The sequence below is a fragment of the Prionailurus bengalensis genome, chromosome E1 (assembly GCF_016509475.1).
Source record: "Prionailurus bengalensis isolate Pbe53 chromosome E1, Fcat_Pben_1.1_paternal_pri, whole genome shotgun sequence".
Classification (NCBI taxonomy): Eukaryota; Metazoa; Chordata; class Mammalia; order Carnivora; family Felidae; genus Prionailurus; species Prionailurus bengalensis.
Window position 1 is genome coordinate 16457455 of NC_057347.1, and position 23395 is coordinate 16480849.

The following is a 23395-nucleotide window of genomic DNA, read 5'->3' on the forward strand; positions in this document are numbered from 1 at the left end:
AGCATAATATTGTGAAAGAGTGGGTTTTAATCCCTTTTTTAAATCATGACTTCTTTGGGGTGCCTTGGAGCCTCAGTTGGTTAAGCCTCCAGCTCTTGGTTTCGGCTCAGGGCATGATCTCATGCTCTCATGATCTCATGAGTTCGAGCCCTGCATTGGGCTCTGTGCTAATGGCATGGAGCCTGCTTGAGACTTCTCCTTCTCTCTCTGTCCCTCCCTGGTTTGCCCCCCCCCCTCAAAAAATAAATAAGCAAAAATAATAAAATCATGACTCCTTTGGGAAGCTAATTAAAAATTAGAAGCCATCTCCTCAGAAAAATAACGATGCACACATCCACACACCCATTTTTGCCTGAAATTCAGAAATTTCACTGATACTCTAAGGCACATCCACAGTGGTTCCAGAAGCCAAGTTAAACTCTGAAATAAGGCATTTGGATAAGAATGCATTGTGGAAGCCAGGAATCTTGAATGGACTCTAACCCCTTCACTTTGGACAAGTCCCTTGACCTCTCTGAACTTCATTTCCTCATCTATTAGAAAAAGGAAGGGTATGGGGCACCTGGGTGCCTGAGTCAGTTGATCATCTGACTTCAGCTCAGGTCATGATCTTGTGGCTCGTGAGTTTGAGCCCCAAGTCGGGCTCTGTGCTGACAGTTCAGAGCCTGGAGACTGCTTCAGCTTCTGTGCTTTCCTCTCTCCCTGCCCCTCCCCCGCTTGTGTTCTGTCTCTCTCTCTCTTTCAAAAATAAATAAACATTAAGAAAATTTTTTAAAAGGAAGGGTAGACAAATGTAGGATTTCCAGATAAAAGACAGAATACTTGGTTAAATCTGAATTTCAAATAAACACAGATTTTTTTTTAAAAGTACAACTATATCCCAAATATTGACTTTGTCCTGAATGAACAGATAGCGGTTGCACAGGACATACTTATACTAAGAAGTATTCATTGTTTACCTGGAATTCAAATTTCACGGGGTGTCCTGTATTTTTATTTGCTAAACTGGGCAAGCCTAGACAGGTGGCCTGTTGGGTCTTGATTTAAGGCCTAAAATTTTTGGTGATGAAGGAATCCTAATGGAGATTGGGAAGTTGGAGTATCATTAATCACTGTTTAAGCTAGAAATGCTGAAGTCCTGTGGCTGAGTTTAAGCAGCTTATTTTTAAAGTTTTTTTTTGTTGTTGTTGTTGTTGTTTTTGTTTGTTCATTTAGTAATCTCTGCACCCAATGTGGGGCTTGAACTCACAACCCTGAGATCAAGAGTCACATGTTCTTCTGACTGAGCCAGCCAGGCCCCCCGAGTTAAAGCAGTTTAGTGGACACTATTGGATTCTGGATGGAATAGTCACCATGCTGGCTCCCTGAATTGCTCAAAGAACACTCTATTGTTGCTTAGCTGTGACAGCCAGATTTCTAGCTTTTCTGTCACTTTAAAACCCTCAGTAAATTCCCAGTGACCCAGCTAGATGATCTGTCTGGCCTGCAACCCTCCAGCCATTTGCTGAGCTGCTGCCTCTGTCCCATAAAGCTTGGGGACAGCGGCTGTGAAGACTGTGGCTTAAAGACCTTTGGGAATGGCACTGGTTAAAGTGGCTTAGAAACTGTGCCCCTCAGACTCTTCCCACATTCTGGTTGCTTGTTTCCCTCTCCTGTTGTTCATTCCCATACAACAAGAGGTACTCTGAGTTCTGTGCACCTGCAGAGTCAGTCTCCCTCCAGCCCTCCCCAACTCCCTCCTTTCCTTCTTCCCTTCCCTCCTGTTAATGTTTCTTGAGTACCTGCCATGCAGTAGGGTCTGTGCTGGGCCCCTCCCCCTTGGCTGAAGCTCTTCCACAGCCATCACTCTCATCGACACTTGGTCCGTAGTCTGTGGTTCTCAAAATGAGAATCCTGAACATGGTGTTGGTCACCTGGGAGGCTGTTAAAGATGACAGTCCTGAGTCTCATCAGAACTGCTGAAGGAGGGGCGCCTGAGTGGCTCAGTCAGTTAAACAGCTGACTCTTGGTTTCGGCTCAGGTCATGATCTCACCTGTTTGGTGAGTTCGAGACTCCCCCACTTGCCCGCTGTTCCCTGCCCCCCCCCCCCCCAGTGCTGACTGTGGAGCCTGCTTGGAATTTTCTGTCTCCCTCTCTCTCTGCCCCTCCCCCTCTCACTGTCTCTGTATCTCTCAAAATAAATAAACTTAAAAAAAAAAACTGCTGAAGGAAAGGTGCCTGGAGACTGTTTCTTAGAAATGCTGTTTCTTAGGCTCACCTAAATCAGAAGGCTGTGTGGGGCACCTGGGTGGCTCAGTCAGTTAAGCCTCCAACTTTGACTGAGGCCCCATGATTTCATGGTTCTTGGGTTCAAGCCCCGTGTCTGGGCTGACGTCTTAGAGCCCAGAGTCTGCTTTGGATTTTCTCTCTCTTTCTCTCTCTCTCTCTGCCCCTCCCCCATTTGTGCAGTCTCTCTCTCTCTCTCTCAAAAATAAATAAATAAACATTAAAAAAAAAAGGCTGTGGCTGCTAGTTCTTGGACCCCCTTTTCTGTCCAGAAGTGCACAGGCCTAATGTGGAGCCAATTGGTTTCTACTCCCAGGAATTTCCAGATGCGAGGCTGCCTCTCTCCTCTCCCTCTGGGCCTGAGCTACTTATAGAAGATGTGAAGTACTAGACTCTGTTAATACTGCAACCAGCCAAACTACTTAGGCTTAATGGTTAACTACTAGGCTTAATTATTTATGGCAAAAATAGTTTCCCCATTCTGTCGGTTTTAGGAAAGAGGACTGTTCCAGGAATGACGGTGGACAAATCTTGTCACTTCTTTGACTCTCCAGCAGGGGCACCACGATATCATTTTTAAAATCTGAAACCCTGCCCCAGCACTGAGTGCACTCTACCTGGCTCCTAACCATCATTAACTTTCCCTTCTAGAAGATAAGACCTTTCAAGTTGAGGAACTTTGTTTTGCTCATCTTTGTATCTCTCAGGGTATCCACTTAATGTAGTGAAATTCAGGGACCACCATTTATCTTGTAGACATCACAGTTTTCCACAGATGGCAGTTGAGTGACTTGAGAAGCCAAGTCTTTTATTTATTCATGATAAACACACCATATTGGCTTGGATGGCACTGGCACTTCCAATGTTTAGAATACTCAGTACATGGAGGATACTCAATAAATAACTGCTAAATACTTTCCCCCAACATGAACATGTCAAATATACAGAAAAAATGAAACTGGGTATCTATTTAACCCTATATAGATTCTAGAATCAGCACGTGTGAATTTTTGCTATACTTACCGTGTGTGTGTGTGTGTGTGTGTGTGTTTATTTTTGCTGAATCATTTGAAATTTAATTGCAATCATCGCGACACTTAACCCATAAATATTTCAGCAGGTATCTCCTAAGAATTAGGACATTCTCCTAAACAACCGCAATTCTACTATTACTCCTAAGAATAATTAACCATTACTTCCTAATATCATTTAATATCCAACTGTAGAAGCTGGTGTCGGTGCCCCGCCCACGTCCCCTTGGTCTGCTTGCAAACAGTTCCCATATAGCAAAAAGGTGACTTCCTGAGTGTCTCTCCCTGAACATTCATGGCTAGACCAAAAGAGTGCACTCTACCCTCATAGGATGGGCTGGAGATGCTGGGGAGTCAATACCCCAAGAGTATTCCTTAACCAATGATGGAGAGAAGTTAGTGGATAAATACCCAAGCTTCCTTCCCCTCATGAGTCGATTCTGAGGTATGTTCCCCAGAGCTTGTCAAAGGGTCCACAGTGACAGTGTCCATAGTTATAACCTATCCATTAACACATACCCTTTCTTAGTTGTCCTTCCTTCCCTGTCTCACTTCCTTACTGTGCTCCTTGAGATCACCTTTAAATAAACTACTTGCAGCCAAAGCTTTTGTCTTAGAGTCTGCTCTGGAGGGACCCAGAACCAAGACATCAATTCATTGCTAAATTCACTTACAAATGATGATAGTAAAACACACTCTTCTTAGATCCACCAAGAAGCAAACTCAAAACTTCCTTAGATGGCACTTGCAACTCAGCAACAGAAACTGCTCTTAGTTATGATTCTTACTGGAACAATGGTATATACGAAGGCTGTGTTTATTTATTATGCCCTGTCCAGCCTGTATTAATAACAACAATAATAATAATAATAATAATAATAATAGCTACTGTAAATTAGCAGCTTACTGTGCGGCTGCTTCACATACTTTATTTCACCTAATCCTCACAGTGCCTTTGTAGGGAGGGCACTATTACTGTTTCTGTTGTATTGACAAAGAACTTGAGGCTCATAGAAGCTACACAGCTTTTTTGAAGTCACTAGTAAGAAGCAGATCTCTTCTGGTATGCTTACCCATTGTGTTAAAATGTGCAGATAACCATAAATATTCTTTATCCTATTCTTGCATAAATGGGAACAATAGTAGTACCCAGATAACACTGTACAACACAGTGTAATAACACCACAAACATACATTTTTTTAACCAACCAAAAAAAATGTTATCTTCAATTGCTAATTCTTAAATTTTTTTTTCTTTTTTTTTTTTTTCAACGTTTATTTTTTATTTTTGGGACAGAGAGAGACAGAGCACGAATGGGGGAGGAGCAGAGAGAGAGGGAGACACAGAATCGGAAACAGGCTCCAGGCTCTGAGCCATCAGCCCAGAGCCTGACGCGGGGCTCGAACCCACGGACCGCGAGATCGTGACCTGGCTGAAGTCGGACGCTTAACCGACTGCGCCACCCAGGTGCCCCACTAATTCTTTAAAGTATAATGCAAAGATTCCCCAGTCATGTGAAAGTCTCAAAGGGATAAAACTTCTCCCAGTTGTGCTTGGCTTAGTACATCTTATGCACTGGGCTGGGGTTACCAGCATTGCTTAAGTTGTGGAATCTTCCAATATTTTGGCTGCCATGTTCGAGTTAGATAACTTTGGTAATTTGACAGCCTGAGAGTAGTAATGGGGCAAGTTTGAGAAGAGGGTTGGTTTTCACAGCAGCCAGAATATTAGAAGATTCCACAACTTAAATAATGCTGGAAAAATATCACTTCCCACTGATAACCCAAGCCCGGTGCATTATCTAACTTGAACATGGAAATGTTTGGTGAAATGTGCTACAAATTTTTGCACAAGGTCAGGTTTTCTTGGAATAATTACATCACTGTTAGTAATATCTGGCCCCACCTAGTTATTTAGAGACACATGAAAACTTAGGTCTGAAGAAGATGTCTTTCCCAGTTAGTGTCTTCTCTAAGAATCCATAAAAAGAAAGAGACTTTGAACCCAATTTATTTTGTGTACTTGACCCTACTGTCATAAAGTGTTCAAATTCAAGTATTATAAAGATGGTAACAGGGAAAGGATTCAGGGTTCCCAGATGAAGAAACAAGTGGCCAACGAAGTCACCTTTTCAGAGCTTAGCAGGTAAGTGGTAAAACTTTGTCTTCTATATAGAGAGTCGTAAAAATTAAAAACAAGTCAAGTAAGGGAAATTCATTTTGAAAAGATGCTGTCTAATGTGGTAGAAGGGAAGGGGTGAGTGACATCCATCCTCCTCTTTAATTAATAGGGAAGGGTATGGTCTGCTAAGAAGCTCACACTCAGCACTTATTAGGCACCTACAGTGGACAGTGCTTGAGAAAACTCTATTAATGACCAGATTCTGAAATCACCACTATTACGGTGGTAGGATAGAAATCTTTTTTTTGGCATAGTTTTAAAATTACGGAAGAATCAATGTTAGTACTAATTGCATCTTATTGAAATATTGATTCAGGCTTGCCAGCCAGAAAGGGTGAGTCTGGTGGGAATGAAGCTTACTCTTGTCAGGACAGGCCTGGGGTGGGGAGAAGCAAAGCCCATCCACACAGTCGTAGGAATGTTACAGCTCTTGAAGGTTAATACTTGTAATACAGGGATGAAACTCCAAGTTACTGAGGTCTATGGAACGGCCAGGGCTCAGAAGGAGCAGCTTCTTAAAGGAGGAGAATATCAGTCTAGGCAGTACAGTGATTAAGAGTCTGGCCCTGGAAGTCCTGGGTTCGAATCCTGGCCCTGACATTTACTGTCTTTGGGATCTTGGGCAAATGATATAATCTCTCTAAACCTTTAGAAATGACGTCAAGAGGGTTGTTAGGGACTTCACTGAGATTGGAATAATGTATGTGAAGTGTTTAGTACAGTGCCTGTTGCATAGAAAGCATTCAGTATGTGTTTCTACCATATTCATAGTGGTACCCTTGAAAGGAAGTAATTAAATGTATATTTTTCCTAGATGAAGTAGAGAATATCTAGGGAGATGGATGGCAGCAGCAAAAGCATAGAAGGAAAAAAGAAGGACTTTGTTATCTTTTATTCTTAGTCTATCCTGGGTTGAAGAGAATAGGTATTCTGAGGGAGAGTATGGGGGACGGGTGGAAGGAAGCAAAGAGATTAACATGGTTTAAGACTAGAGACTAAGGGCGCCTGGGTGGTGGCCCAGTTGGTTGAGCGTCCAGCTCTTGATTTCCGCTCAGGTCATGATCTCATGGTTCATGACTTTGAGCCCTGAGTCGTTGGGTTCTGCATGTGCAGAGCCTGCTTGGGATTGTCTCTCTTCCTCTCTCACTGCCCCTCCCCACTCACTCACCCTGGCTCTCTCAAAATAAATAAATAAACAAAAAAAGTAGGGGGGCGCCTGGGTGGCTCAGTCGGTTAAGCGTCTGACTCTTGATTTCAGCTCAGGTCATGATCTCACGGCTCCTGAGATGGAGACCCACGTCAGGCGATTTTTTACTGACAGCAAAGAGTCTGCCTGGGATTCTCTCTCACTTCTCTCTCTGCCCCTCTGCCTCCCCAAATAAATTAAACTTAAAAAAAAAAAAAAAGAAAAAGGACTAGAGTCTATGCTGCAATTGAGTCTTCTCTAAGGCATTAACTTTTTGAGTCTATGGGATTTGGAACAATCTCAACAACTCTCTTTAGCAGAAAGCAACTTTTGCAAAAATGACCCAAGACAGGCTTTCAAGATCAGAATTACTACAGTTCAGTAGAGACTGTCTGTGAATGAAGGGAGTTTCTTTCTCTTTCTGTTAAAATGACATTCTATCAATTTCTCCAGGGAGGACTGTTTCTACCTTCCCCGGGGCTGACCTATAGCTGCCCTATATCTTAAAGCCTATTTCCTTGTGGTTTTCTTTTTCTTGCCTTAAAAAAATATCCTGAATACTAAAAGTACTTTGGACTCAGTAATCAGAACAAGATTGTTTAATTAAAAACTAGAAATAGTACTGTTACAGCTGGGATGACTCATCTGGGATTTTATTTTAAATGCATAATAGGCAAGAGGACGTTTCATAAACTCAGCATAGACCAAAGTACAGAACCAACTACTCCCTTTTTCCCCCCAGCAGACCAGACGTAAATTTGTTAAAGATGGCCTGGAAGATCAGTTGCCTAATGAGAATGTGCAGATTTCTTCTCTTAGTGATTTTGTTTCTGCCCTGTGAGGTGACAAGTAAGTTCATATTCTTTTGGTCTCTTTTTAAATAAAGAAAAATTTCAGATTAAAAAATTATCAGTGGGCATTGGGAAAATCCAAAATCCAAATCACCAAATACACAGTTGATATGGCTCAGAGTACAGGAGTCAGACAACATGACATAACAGTCAATGGAAAAATATTTTTATGGTTCTGGTAATTATGAGACAGAGTAAATGTTCTATTCTCTCCAGAGCCACAGCCAGAATTTTCCTACATTTTAATGCATTCCATTACTAATCACATCCCAAACAGGCTATGCTATTTATTTGAACATACCACTTACAGGAAAATCCTTCCTGAACTTGTTCTCTACCCCAGTCTGGAAGTGGATCTCACCGAACCCTTCGCACCCCACCCCCCACCCCACGCACATCCGTTTTAAAAGTAATACATATTGGGGCACCTGGATGCCCCAATCAGGCATCGGTTGAGCATCTGACTTCAGCTCAGGTCATGACCTCACAGTTTGTGAGTTCAAGCCCTGCATTGGACTCTGGGCTGACAGCTCAGAGCCTGGAGCCTGGAGCCTGCGTCAGATTCTTGGTCTTCCTCTCTCTCTGCCCCTCCCCCGCTAGCACTCTCTCTTAAAAATAAATAAACATTAAAAAAATTTTTTTAAGTAATACCTAGTCAGTAAAAAAAAAAATTCAGGAAATATATGAAAGAATAAAGAAAACTAAAAGTCCCCCAAATCCCATCATCCAGAGATGCACTCAACAATATTTTGGTATATATTCCTCTAGATTTTTAAAAAATCCTAGGCTGCAAAGTCACATTATTTTCATCAGTAGTTTATGCATTCTAAAGGAAAAGTTCATGTGTTTACAGGCTATATTAACAAATGTTATGTAGGGGGCAAGTCTGTGACAGCTAAAGTCATTCTTAGTTTTTGTTAACTTGCTTCTGAACTAGGAAAGTAAAAATTGAAATTCAGGTATGTTACAGTGAATGCATTTCTGAAAATCAGAGATTAAAAACAACTGTTATATATCCTGATCATCCACTCTATAACCTGTCTACCCTACAAACCAGTTGTTTAACCAACAATTATTTTACCACACTGCCAAAACAATATTAAAACATCAGAAATGCAAGACCCATTTTTCCACAATCCCATCAACAGATCAGAAATCTTTCCAAATCAACTTTTGCCCATATTCAATTGCATATTCAATTTTTATGTATTTATAGGAATTATTACAGATGTAACTTACATTCTGCCTATTCACCTAGAGTTGTGTCTTATGTATTTTTCAATTTTGTTTTCATTTGTCCTTTCCCACTCCCACCCCCTTGTTTTGCTACTTCCCACCCCTTGAATTAAACAATTTAAGTCTGGAAAGCATTTCTCTACTTTTATTAATTCTATTCAGTATACACAGGGAGATTTTTCCCCCAAATTTTCCTCATAAATGTGTGTGTGTATGTGTGTGTAAATGAGGGTAATTCTGTACATACCCTTTTCTAACCCAGTAGTTCTCAAACTTCACTGTACATTAGAATTGTCTGAAGGTTTTTTACAAACGCAATGCCCAGACTGCACTCATATCAATTAACCAGAATGTCTGGGTGAGGAAGCCAAGCATCAATATGTTTTTAAAGATCCCTAGGTGATTCTGATGTGCAGCAAGATTTTGTAACCATCATTTTAACATTTTCCTTTTTTTAGTTAATAATACATTATTTTTATCTTTATTAATCTTTTCCCTTTTAAATCATATAGATCAATATGACTATTTTTAATTATTGCAGAGTATTTCATTGTACTGATGTAACATGATTTATTTAACCAATCCCCTATTTCTGCTATTTAGAATGTTCAGTCTATGTTAAAAGTTTCTTCCTGCCTTTTCAGGTTCTGTCTTAACTGTGAATGATAAAACTGAGAACTATATTCTGGACACTTGGCTTGGCTCCCAAGAATCTCTGAAATGTGCTGTTAAAAACCACACCAGGGAGGAAGAACTACTCTGGTACCGAGGAGAGGGGACAGTGGATTTGAAATCTGGAAATAAAATCAACTCCAGTTCTGTCTGTGTCTCTTCCATCAGTGAAAATGACCACGGAATCACCTTTACTTGCAAGCTACGGAGGGATCAGTCGGTGTCCATCTCGGTGGTGCTGAATGTCTTTTGTGAGTGAGGGGGAAGAAATTGCAAGTCAATCTGTGCTGTCTGCACTATATTAAGTGGTACTTGAAATCTGGGTCTAAAGAGTTACATGCGTTTTAACATTTGCTTGGTATTGCCAAATTGCCCAATTTATGCTCCCACAACAGTGCAGGTGGGGGCCTACTCCCCCACACCCTTGTGAGCATCGAGTATCCTCAACTCAAAGAACTTGCCAGCCTGGTTTGAAATTTTATTTTCACTTTCTAAATTACAAATAAGGGTGTCCACCTTTTTATAAATGTGTTGGCTGTTCATGTTTCTTTTCTGTGAAATGCCTGTTCATGTTCTTTACCCATTCTTCTATTGGGTTAGTTGTCTTTTTAAAATTGGTTTGGATAAGGGCTATATATTAAGGAAATTAACCTTTTGTCATTTGAGATTATTGTATTTCTTGTATTTATTTTTGATCTTCTTATAGTTCTTTTTTTGGCCATATTGAAATTTTAAATGTTTATGTATTTAAAACCCCTGATCTTTTCCTTTGTGGTTTCTAGCTTTGTGTCCTACTTAGACATTCATTGGGAATCTTTTTTTTTTAACTTTATTTATTTATTTTTACCTTGGGGGGGGGGCATAGGAAGAGAGTGAAAGAGAATCTTTAAAAAATTTTTTTTAGTTTTTTAACATGTATTTATTTTTGAGAGACAGAGCATGAGCTGGGGAGGGGCAGAGAGAGAAAGAGTGAGAGAGAGAGAGAGAGAGAGAGAGAGAATCTGAAGCAGGCTCGCTCCAGGCTCTGAGCTGTTAGCACCGAGCCCAACACGGGGCTCGAACCCACAAACTGTGAGATCATGATCTTAGCTGAAGTCGGCCATTTAACTGACTGAGCCACCCAGGCACCCCTAAGTTTTTTTTTTAATAAAAACTTATTAAAAGTTTTTATTAAAAATACTTTATTTACTTTGAGAGAGAGAGAGAGAGAGAGTGAGAGAAAGCACAAGTAGGGGAGGGGCAGAGAGAGAGAGAGGGAGACACAGAATTCAAAGCAGTTTCCAGGCTCTGAGCTGTCAGCACAGAGTCCGACATGGGGCTCAGACCCATGAACTGTGAGATCATGACCTGAACTGAAGTTGGACGCTCAACCGATTGAGCCACCCAGGTGCCCCCAGTGAGAGAGAATCTTAAGATCCATGCTCAGCATAGGGCCTCACGTGGGGCTCAGTCCCATGACCCTGGGATCATGACCCAAGCTGAAATCAGGAGTCAGACACTTAACTGACTGAGCCACCCAGGCACCCTGGGAATCTCTTAACAACACCTTAACACCCAAAATGAGGAGACTCTTTGATGGATGGATTCAGGTATTGGTAACCCATTGGTAGAACTACGTGGGGGCAAGGGAGCCCTACAAGTAATTCCATATACGTGATCACATAGGTGTTTTGGGTGGAAAGTGGTGCTATGTGAGGGAGGTATGGATAATACAGAGAGGGGTGATGTAGGATAAGGTGACGATGTGGTATGATTTGGTGGAAGAAGTAGCTCTGGACTCAGAACCTATAATAAAGTCAAAGGCATTTGACTCCATGAGCTCAGCAAACTTTTCTGTGAAAAATGGATGTCACTGCTCTTGAAATAAAAAGGTGGAAGAAAGGCTGAAGAATCCAACTCTGGAAAATACTGGCATCTTACAGTTTGGGTTTCCAGGGTGAAACATTTGCATGTTCCTGGGCAAAGGAGCTTTTTTTTTTTTTTTTTTTTTCTGTGAATCAGTAAAATGTGGTTTTTAGCAAGCTACCTCTTGGCTACTTTGATAGTACTCAAGGCTATCAGGGGATCTTGGAAGTCTTATAATCCTTATAAAATTATAGATGAGGGGGGCGCCTGGGTGGCGCAGTCGGTTAAGCGTCCGACTTCAGCCAGGTCACGATCTCGCGGTCCGTGAGTTTGAGCCCCGCGTCAGGCTCTGGGCTGATGGCTCAGAGCCTGGAGCCTCTTTCCGATTCTGTGTCTCCCTCTCTCTCTGCCCCTCCCCCGTTCATGCTCTGTCTCTCTCTGTCCCAAAAATAAATAAAAACGTTGAAAAAAAAATTTTTTTTTAAAAATAAAAAAAATATAAAAAATATTAAAAAAAAAAATTATAGATGAGGAAACGGAGGCCCAGACTGAGGGCCCAAATTATCACAGCTGGAGCTGAGAACAGAACACCATTCCCCAGGCTCCTCAGTGCCCTTCCATTGTCTTCCTAAGGGAGACATGGCAGATAGCGTGTGGTGGCTTAAAGAAAAGATTTTCAGTTTTCCAACCTGAATGCATGTTTCAGACCATCTTTACAACAACCTCCTAAATGTGGCTGTTGCTAAGCACATATAAAAAAGCCAACTGGTCAGTGATTCGTAATGACAACAATTGGCACAAACTCATAATCAATAAATCAAAATGAGCTCATAAAAGTGATAAGAATATAATGTACAATTCTGGGGAAGTATTATTATTGTTATAAATAGCAGATTGAGAACTACATGAAAGCTTGATAATACACAATTTGGGGGAGGGTGTGCAGAAACAAGTTTTTCTCACAGAACCTGACCCTTCTTTCACAGTTGCTGCTGAAAGTATAAATTCAGACCACCTCTTGTACAATTTTTATCAAAATTTAAAGGGTGCCTACCCTGTGATCCGGTGTTTCTCCTTCTAGATGGTGTAAGTTTGGAGAAACGCGTGCAAAATGTACTTAAAGAAACATATACAAAGATATTTATTAAAGCATTAACATTTTAAAAATGAAAATAATGCCCACCAATCAAAATGATTCAAGAGTCTTATATTGTAGCACTCTAAAAACAATGAGCTAGATCTCTGTGGTTCAAAGTGGATATATCTCAAAAACATGCAAGCTTTTGAGAGAGTAAAGTCTTTATATAAGCTTCCTAAAAACAATACAGTGTATTTCCTATTGATAAATTATATGTATAAAAAACTTTGTTCAGGGCCCCCGGGTGGCTCAGTCCACTGAACATTGGACCCTTGATTTGTGCTCAGGTCATGACCTTGTGGTTTGTGGATGCAAGCCGTTCGTCGGGCCCTGCACTGACAGTGCAGAGCCTGCCTGGGATTCTCTGCCTCCCTCTCTCTCTGCCCTCCCCCTGCTCATGCTCGCTCTCTCTCTCTCTCTCTCTCTCTCTCTCTCTCTCTCTCAAAAATAAATAAACATTTCTTAAAAACCTGTTTTTTCAAAAAAGATCTGCAAGGATTTATGTCAAACTCATAGCAGTGGGTATCTTTGGGGAGGAAGCAAACAATATGGAATCAAGGAGGACCTTAACTTTACCTGAAATGTACTATTTTTACAAAAGGGAATACTCACATATAGCTGGTAAGATTTAAAATTGACCTTCAATGGTTAAATCAAACGGAACAACTAATAGGACATGTCCATAGGTCCTATGGTATATTTGATAATTACATTCTCTATTGTAGCAGCTTCCAACATATCCGAATACCATATAACATCCTTGTTGGATACGGATACAGAATTCAAGCTCGTTCCAAAGAGCAGCAAAATGTCATTCTTCTGAAAGAGTTATTAATAGCACAGCCTACTCAGGGTCTAATTATTCAGTGTGCAGATTACACAAGCTCTTTCTTTCCTCCTTCCCTGACTCTAACTCCTTCCTACTGCCCGCTTTTCAAGCACTTCATTATTCTTCTACACCTTAACCAGAAAATGCAAGGGGCATGGAGAAGAGAAAGAGTCAGCTCAGCCTTTTCTCCCCTTTGGTGGGTGTTGGAAAGCCCTGGTTGGAAAGCCCTGGTGCAGGTGAGGGTTGGAATTATTTGGTGAAGATAAATGTGTTCAAGTATCTATGTCTCTAGGACTGCCATTATCATGGAGGGAGTACGGACTGGCTCACCCAGAGGGACGAGAGGGACCCAGAATGTCACATTCACCTTCCATAGATGTCAGAAGTTGCCACAATCGGAGCACCTTCTGGGAGGGGGACATTATTTCTAGAGAATCATTGAGGAAATGTAAATATGCATTGGGAAATGTGGCCAGGGCAAATGCGGTTAGATAAAATGCAAAAATTGAGGATGTGAGGAGACCTCAAAACCACCGTGGCAGCCGCGGCTTCCGCCGCTGCCGCCACCACCATAAAAATAGTAACTAGCATTGTGGTAAATTCTTTACAGGTGTTATCTCATTTCATCTGTACAGTACCTTGTGAGATAGGTATTGTCCCACTTTTTAGATGAAGAAAGTGAGCAGCTGCTTAGCAATTCAGTAACTTTCTCAAGGTCACAGAAAGTGGTGTAAGATGGAATTAGGGACAAGTGCAATCCCTGCTTTTTTTATATTATACTGTTTTCTCCAACATATTAGTACAGATTGGTTTCAGAGAGCAAAGACTCAAGGCTTATCCTCTTAGGTAGTGCTATAAATGGTCTACTTGGTACAGATTCATCATCATATACATTTGTTTCATGGTTTATCTTCTCTACCACATGGAAGTTCTATAATGTTTGGAACTGGATGTATGTTATTTACCATTGTATCCCTGGTTCCTAGTCCAGCGCTTGGCATAAAGTAGGTACTTGATAAATTTTTGTCCAATGAATGAATGACTGCGTGAGACAGACTGAAGGAAGATCTTGAACACTGTCGGTAAACTACTGCTTATCCACTAATTAAGCCTAAATGCTTGAGTCTTGTAGTTCCTCCTCTTCTGAGTGGAGACGACTTGCAAACCGTTGAGGAAGGCAGTGATGTGAAGTTGGTTTGTAATGTGAAATCCAACCCCCAGGCTCGAATGATGTGGTACAAAAACAGTAACATCCTGAATTTAGAGCAAAATCACCAAGTCCAACAGACAAGTGAGTCTCTTCAACTGTCAATCACCAAAGTCAAGAAATCTGACAATGGAACCTATAGCTGCATTGCAAATTCACCTCTGCAAATGGAGACCAAGGACTTTCACCTCATTGTCAAAGGTAACTCTCTTTTTAAGTAATATCCAGCACAGTGCAAAAGTCAGAATAGGTTCTCACTAAACATTTTGTGTGGCAACAAATGATGATGCTAATTATGGTTAATAGCCAATGATTTTCTTTGGAGAATCACCCCTATCCAAGAAATTTCCACTAAGAATTCTAATTCATGGGGCACCTGGGTGATTCAGTTGGTTAAGCATCCACCTTCAGCTCAGGTCATGATCTCATGGTTCATGAGTTTGAGCCCCACATCAGGCACTGCACTGACCTGATCATGAAAAGCCTGCTTGGGATTTTCTCTCTCTTCCTCTCTCTGTGCCCCTCCCCCACTTGCACACTCTGTCTCTCAAAATGAATAAATAAACCTAAAAAAAAAAAGAATTCTAATTCTTCCATTTAGGGGATCATGCCCATTCCATATGAAACACTGCTTTTTGAGCAAAGGTCCTTTCTAGAACCAAGTGGTAGCAGATAATTCTGGTTGGCTTTTAGGGAGGAGTACTTCTGTAAATTCTCCTGGGCCACTAGGTTTGTAGGAACTGGACTTTTGAGTTTACAGCCTAATGATAAACAGAAAAAGAAGTCAGAAACACATAAAGAAGGGAAGACAGATAAGAAAACGAATCTCTGAAATCACTCCTGACTTGGGGTGCCTGGGTGGTCCAGTTGGTTAAGCATCCGACTTTGGCTCAGGTCGTGATCTCACAGCTTGTGACTTCAAGCCCTGTGTCGGGCTTTGTGCTGACAGTTCAGAGCCTGGAGCCTGCTTCGAATTCTGTGTCTCCCTTTCTCTCTCTGCTCCTTCCCTATTCATGCTCTGTCTCTCTCTCTCTCTCCGTCTCTCTCTCTCAAGAATAAACATTTAAAACATTTTAATAAAAAAATTAAAAAAGTAATACAATCACTCTTGACCCTGAAATTGTAATCTATAGGCTAATCAGTAGTGAGGGAGGGGGAAGATGGTGGAAAAATGTCTTTCTCTTGGGCTTCATGCTTCATCCACCCAGACTTTTCACCTCTTCAATAACAGAGAACAAATGAAATTTCAAATGTTCTTCCCTCCTCATATTTCTCATTCATACAAAAAGAGAAAGGGGACCTGAGCAGAGAAAGCAAGGAAGACAGTAGAAAGAAATGAGGTCAGAGAGCAAATGGAATATAGAACGGTGTTCCCACATTTCCACTTACCACTGGCAATTGTGGCAAAATTTGACCTTGAGGTGAGCTGCACAAAAAGAAACTTTCAAGAACGCAGCTGTGATGCCTGAGTAGGAATAGCCATCTTGATACCAGGGTAAAGAAAGCTGCAGTCTTAGCACAGCAGAAAAGACCTGTAGAGGATGTTGGGTCTTGGGGACTTCTTTAGACAATGCCCCAGCCGGGGGGAAAAAGCAGGACGGTGTGAGACAGAATTGGCAACAATCAAGCCTGTCAATCATTCTTTGCTGCTGTTCACTGAATAAAAGTTCAAAGATAACTTCCTTTTTGATACAGATCCTGAAAGTTTGGTTAAAATATTTAAGTTTTCTTAGATAACATCTCTTTTAATTTGAAACAAACATTTAGTAAGACCCTTACGTGTTAATTTTGCAGGGTGCCTCGGTGGCTCAGTCAGTTAAGAGTCTGACTTGATTTCGGCTCAGGTCATGATCTCACGTCGGGCTCTGCGCTGGGCACGGAGCTTGCTTAGGATTCTTTCTCCTTCTACTTCTGCCCCTCCCCCACTCATGAGCGCGCTCTCTCTCTCTCTCTCTCCCTCTCTCTCTCTCTCTCATGCTGTCAGAAAAAATGTTAATTTTGATTGCTGAATATATAGGCAAAAACATACCAAAAAAATCTTTAAGTTTGTTTTCATGTTAAAACTGCAATTATGAAGCTGAGAGGCATACCCGATTATGTCATCTGCAGACTTGGGCAAGCTAAGTTAATTTTCCAGTTAGAAAGCCTTAGTTTGGGGACATTTATGAACTCCCTTCTTACTCTAATTGGATAATGTTGATCAGTTGAAATAAAATTTTATTTTTCTGAAAAACAAACAAACAATACCAAAAAAAGCCCAAAAAACAAAAAAGAGAAAGGCAAGATACCTGGTGTAGCAGATGCAGAAAATGCTCACACATTTTCTGGTCTGAGGCCAGTACGCCAAGAACAGCCAAACAAGCTGAGGCTCCTATTTCTTGTTAGAACATTATTCACTCTGCCGTTTGCTTCCCTGTGCCCACTCATTGCCTTTCTTGCTAGTTCCTAGGAAGCCAACTGAATCCCTGCCAGAAGGGTTGGATGGACGATGTGACCAGAGGGCTTATTTCCTGCCCCTCAGGGGGGTCTGGGACACCAACAGAGAGGCTGGTGGGGAGAAAGAGGTGCTGCCAGTTGAATGCCCATTACCGTGATTACTGGCATGCTCAGTAATTTGTCCTGCAGGGCAGTGAGAGTACCCCCAGGGTCTGTCCGCTTTAAAAAACCAAACCCACAAATAACCCAAGTACTCATGGGGTAGAAGCAGTGGAAGAGGCAGCTTACTGAAGCTTGTGGCTATTCACCTCCCTGCAAAAGCTCAGTAGGTGGGGCCTCCAGCCATGCCATTCTAACTGGGTGTAAAAAGCTACCCGCAGAGATCAGGGAATTATATCATCCCTCTTGGTTAAGAAGGAATCTTAAGTGCTCTGCGAGATAAAAAAAACATACAACTTGTGTGGCAAGCAGGATGTCAGCTTGACAAATTGGCTTTCAGGTGGGCAGGATCCTGTTTTGGATGGAACCCTTCCAAGCCAACTTGTTTTTCTTATTTCTTCCTGCTCTATTATTTCCCAGGCTGTCAGCTGCTTTCACAGCAATAAGTGCTCTGCTGCCTGTGCTCAGGCTGAATGTGTTTGCCACGAGCCTCTCCTGGCTTCAGGACTCCGTAGGGTAGTTTCTAAATGGGGCCATGCAAAACTAGAAGTGTAATTACAGATCTTGAGCACGAGAGTTTACCCTGTGTGTTGGGATTTTCTTGCATAATAAATATGGAGGGGGAAAAATTACCAAATCTGGTTACAAATAAGAGAATAAAACAGGGGGCGCCTGGGAGGCTCAGTCAGTTGGGCAATCGACTTTGGCTCAGGTCGTGATCTCACAGCTCCATGAGTTCGAGCCCTGCATCGGGCTCTGTGCTAAGCTGTCAGCACAGAGCCTGGAGCCTGCTTTGGATTCTGTGTCTCCTCTCTCTCTGTCCCTCCCCTGCTCGCACACTGTCTCTCTCGAAAATAAACATTACAAAATTAAAAAAGAGAGAGAGAGAGAGAGTAAAACAGGACAACAGGAGAGATGCAGTTATACTGACCAAAGTCACTTTCATTAGAAACTTGAAATCCAAAGGGAGCCTTAGTGGATCAGGCAGTTTCTATCAGCTTGTTTAAGGAGTGAAAGCTGTCATGTGGGGCTTCATTTAATTCAGCTTGGTAAAAATATCCAGATCTTTGACCAAATTCTGATTTCTTTTCCTAATTGTCCCTCCTTTGCCTCCCCTTCATTTTGACATCTTTCCTTGGCACTGAAAGTAGAAAGGGCCCCTGCTAAGGTTAAGGCTCTTCGGTGTCCCCCAGGGCTGGCTCTCACAGGGCCGGTGCTTATAAGAAGGCCCACGGAGCAGAATTTCTCCAGAATATTGGTACAGCTCACACTCTCATGAGAAAAATTTTTAGTAACAGCTAAAAGAGAGCCAGAGTAAAGGATGCTTAATCTACTTACTCCCCCAAATTACCCTGCACAGTAACTAGACATACAGGAAAGAAGAAAACAAGTAAAAGGTAAGTGGTTTAAGTGTGTCATACATTTACGGAGGGATAAATGCTATTTTATAATCTTGAGGGAAATAGGGCTTGGGCTTTGAAATGAGATTTATCTAAAGTCTTCTCTTCCCCTCCTTTCCACCTTTTGCCCCTCATATACTATTTCACGACCCTATGTCCTTTATAACACTGATCTCAGTCTGTGGTTTTTGTTTGTTTAATGTCTGTCTTCACAACTAGAATGTGAGCCCCATGAGGCCTTCCATGTCTGACCTATTTTTTGCAGGGCTGAGCACCATACCTACCTCACAGTAGTCATTTAGTAAAAACTTTTTGACCACACTCAATCTACAAACTCAAGGGCACAATAAATAGCACACTTATTTCCTATAAGTTCCTAAAATATTATCTTAGCAAAGATTGGAGCCCCGCTCCCTGCCCCTGGTCCCGGGGTGGCATCAGAATCCAGGGGCTTGGGTGAGGTCATTTAAACATCTTTGTTGATCTTACTTTTAAAAGTTGCAGGGGCGCCTGGGTGGCTCAGTCGGTTAAGCGGCCGACCTCGGCTCAGGTCCTGATCTCGTGGTCCGTGAGTTCAAGCCCCGCGTCGGGCTCTGTGCTGACAGCTCAGAGCCTGGAGCCTGTTTCAGATTCTGTGTCTCCCTCTCTCTGACCCTCCCCTGTTCATGCTCTGTCTCTCTCTGTCTCAAAAATAAATAAACGTTAAAAAAAAATTTTTTTTAAAAAAAGTTTCATCCCATGTCATATCAAACTTATTAAAATGAATCACACAGAGTATACTTTTTTGCTGTAAAAATTTTGCTGAAAAATTTTGCTGAAAAATTTTGCTGAAAAATTTTGCTGAAAAATTTTGAAATTTGCTGTAAAAATTTATTGAAAACTAATAAATGTTAGTTCTTATCTCCTGTGTTTGCATTTCCAACAGATACATTTTGAGTTTTATTATATATAAGTTATTAATGTGGTTCTTAAGGTTTAAATTTGGCTGTTGGGTTACAGTTGACATAAAGCTACGTTTTATAGATATTTTAAACATTTATTAATTTTGACCAATCTGCCACTTTATTTTCATATTTTGGAACCAATATGTATTTTCTAGGTCTCAAATATTTTCATAGGCTTTTGGGAAGCTTGCAAGTGCAGGCACTGTGCCTGCAGTGCCTGATGAACAAAATAGCTCTGAGTTTACCTGGTATTCAGAAAACGATGGGCTGGGTTTTCATTTCCAGGCTGTTATGATTGCTGCTGATCTCTTTCTAACCCAGGTTAGAAGTACACTCTCTGGGACCCCTGGGTGGCTCAGTCAGTTGAGCGACCGACTCTTGATTTCCATTCAGTCACGGGATCGAGCCCCACATCAGGTTCTGTGTGACAGCACAGAGCCTGCTTGGGATTCTTTCTCTCTTTCTGTCTCTCTCTCTGCCCCTTCCCCACTCACAGCCCCCCACCCTTTCAAAATAAATAAATAAACATTAAAGAAAAAAAAAAAGAAGTAGACTCTCTGTTCTTCCACGTCGTTTAGAAAGGTATGAAAATCTTTGCCAAGGTTAGGAAGGCTGGTGCTCAGAGTCCCATTTCCCTAGGGGCACCGTGCAGTCACCTTATATAATGTCCTCTCCCTGCTTAAGGCACTATCACAGTACAGCTACAAGGGTCCCCACCTCTCCTGGGGCCCACAGGCCTCTCTCCCCTTAGTCCAGCAGGCTCCTCAACTTTTCTTGCTCTTAAAGCCTTCCTCCCTCCTTTTCTCAGAGATCCCTCCCAGTATCTTTTGGGCTTTCAAAGGGCAGGAAAAACCATTGATTTCAGCCTATTTCTACCTTCTGAGTGGAAAAATTTTGGATGAAGAAAGCACAAAATGGTCTGATTACCCGTTTGGGGGGAGTGATTCATATTATAATAAATTATCCTTTCACAAAGGGATGGATTCAAAACCCATCTCTGCTAATTACTAGCTCTGTGACTCTGGACAAGAGGTTCCTCACCTGCAAAATGAGGTTACTAACACCTACCTTTCTGGGTTGTTTGGAGGATGATACATGTTGAGTGCAAGGCGCCATGGCTGGGACTTAGTAGAAGCATATAAATGAGAAACATATAGCGGTGCCTGGGTGGCTCAGTCGGTTAAGCATCCGAATTTGGCTCAGGTCACAATCTCATGGTTCATGAGTTGGAGCCCCACATCGGGCTCTGTGCTGACAGCTCACAGCCAGGGGCCTGCTTCGGATTCTCTGTCTCCCTCTCTGTCTCTCAAAAAATAAATAAATTTTTTAAAAAAAATTTTAAAAAAGCATATAAATGTTAGTTCTTATCTCCTGTGTTTGCATTTCCAACAGATAAAGGTGTGGCTATACCCATAGAACCCATTATTGCTGCATGTGTTGTGGTCTTTCTGACATTGTGCTTTGGACTCATCGCTAGAAGAAAAAGTATAATGAAGGTATTGAAGTATTCTAAGATATTTAGGTAAAAAATCATCTAAATACAGGCAGACAACTGGCTGTATAAGTGACTCTAGAATTGGGAGCCATACTTGGACAATATGGTCTGTCTAAAGACCTAAAGTGGAAGTTGCTCAAAGGCATAAAAATTGTATGTATGTTATAAGGATGGCTTTAAGAAAAGAGTGGAAGTGCATATGGACAAAACCTGAATGAAAATAGCTGTGGTGTTAGGAGTAGGGGATTTGGGGCTGATTTTTTCTTCCTTTTAAATTTCCCTTTATTGTTGCTATGGTACCTCTGGTACAATAAATAAATATACAGGGAAACATCTGCTGTGGATTCAGAGACCTGCATGAAAAAGGTGGCACTTTTTGCTCACCTCCTGAGCACAGCCACAAGGGCAGCTGCAGCAGCGGGGTTGGGACTGGAGGCTGGGGCTGGGGCGGGGGGGGGGGGGCGACTGGAGTCTGAATTGTTGAATGGTGAATCTTCTTGGTTAGCTTGATGCAGAGTATGTGTGTGTATTGGTGAATGCCTTGCATTTGGCTCCACCAGTTAATTCAATGCCAAAGGGAGGCAAAAGTGGCAGAGAGCCTTGAAGGAAAAGCCAGTGTGGTCTAGGCTCAGTTAATTACACAGCACTATCTCTTTGAAATATATGGTAACTGCGTGTAATTCAGGGCAACAATGTCTGTCAAGAAGAAATTCACCCAACCCCCAGTTCTAATCCAAAGCAAATTTTTCCTATAAAAGGAAAGAAGGAAGGAAGGAAGGAAGGAAGGAAGGAAGGAAGGAAGGAAGGAAGAAAGAGAGAATCAACTACCTAAGAATCCTGGAAGCATTCTGATTCAAGGATTATATCTCTGTAGGTTCAATACAGAAATGATTAACATGGCCAAAACACAAGATCTGGACTAGTGCAGCGGTGTCTGTATTTCCAGGCATCTCTGTATTGATGTGTATTTTTCTAGGTAGGAGATTAACAGACATTTGGGTTTCCTATCCCCTGAACCACCATGATGCATTCAAAATGTTTATCTGCCTTAGAAAAGCATGCAAACTCATTGCCCTTGTGTTTGCTTTTAGCTCTGCATAAAGGATGAAGATCCTCAAAGAGAAACAGCTTTGTAAGTACTCTGGGCTGGGGCCAATGATTTCCCATAAGCAGATGGGTAACAGTGGTGTGCAACATAAAGACCATCCTAGGCAAACTCCTCCTGAGATGGGAGGTGCTGGAAGGTGAAGAGAAGAAGGTTCTGACAAGAATGGAGGGTGGAGGAGAATCTGCCTCCACTTCACAGGAAGACAGGCAAGGCTAGGTTGGAAGGTTTTCTAGAACAGGAGAGTACCATTGGTCTTAAGCCTGCTCTCCATTTAGGAAGTTTCGGGCTAATGCTTAAGCCGCACCTTCACTGTACTGCCACGTGATGTAAATGACTGAGAGGGCCTATCCTGGGGGAAGCCATGCTACATTCTCCCTCACAACAAGGTCAGAAGCCATAGTCCTCATTCTAAATAACGCCTAGTCTGTCAGCTCCAGCATTGGAGAAGTAAGCAGTGGGTTAAAAGAACAAAGGCATTCCTTCCAAGGGCATGACTCTTGTTTTGAATTTTTTTCATATTGCTATGATCATTGTTATAATTGATTTCTTGGTTCATTTCAGATGAGAAAGCTGAGACGCCATCTAACACAGCAAGAGTTTTGCATCAGGACTTCCTTGATTTATATAGTCCCATCTGTATTTATTGTTATTATTAAATTCACTCCTGTCAAATTGTCAGAGGTTATGAAGAAGTGTTTCATTAAGCACTGAACAGTAGTTGTTATGACTAACTTGATATACTTGCAGAACATTTTTATGAAGAACGCTATTAAGAATGAAAAGTAAGATTCTGTTAAGGCTTCTTCTTGAAAGGTATGTTAATTGAGATTTGTTCCAGAGAGATTGGTAAACATTTAGCATATATTTTTCTAGCTAGGAGATTAATGGACATTTGGGTTTCACAAATAAGGTGCAAAACCAAAATCAAAAGGAGAGCTGAATATAGAGTGATCGATATTTTAAGTTCGCCAAGAAAGCACATAATAATATCAATTATCATCTACTTTAGCTGCTGTTTCATAAAAGAAACGTTTTAGGACTCAAAAAAGGAAGGATGCAATCTCAGAATATAAGGCACTCCTTTAAATGGAATAAATTTAGCGTTATGAAAATGTCAGCATATGTCCTTATTTTTCTCAGTTCATCGTGGTTTGGTGACACAGTTGCAGACCTGGTGAGCTTTACATGGTGACGGAGACAAAACCTGCAGGGCACGGGGGCTAGCCAGCGGTCTGTTCACAAGCAGCCTCTGCCCTTGTGGAGCAGTTACTTGCCTAGATCCAGGGACATTAATTATGAATCAGCCTGTACTCCTTCTCATACACCTGTTTTAAACTGCAGCTCTTCTAATTTGTCTTCGACTTTGCCCGTTTCCATTCTTTCTTCATTCTTTTCCCTTAAGAGTCTCTG

General features: G+C 41.6%; 1 protein-coding gene across 1 annotated transcript; it reads left to right on the forward strand.

Moving 5' to 3' along the window:
* Positions 1-7389: 7389 nt before the first annotated feature.
* TMIGD1 (transmembrane and immunoglobulin domain containing 1) lies at positions 7390-23102 on the forward strand. The gene is made up of 6 exons (XM_043585549.1): positions 7390-7514; positions 9397-9675; positions 14369-14644; positions 20775-20878; positions 21969-22009; positions 22547-23102. Exons 1-6 carry the CDS (start codon positions 7433-7435, stop codon positions 22548-22550), a joined length of 786 nt encoding a protein of 261 aa, XP_043441484.1. The 5' UTR covers positions 7390-7432; the 3' UTR covers positions 22551-23102.
* Positions 23103-23395: the final 293 nt, after the last annotated feature.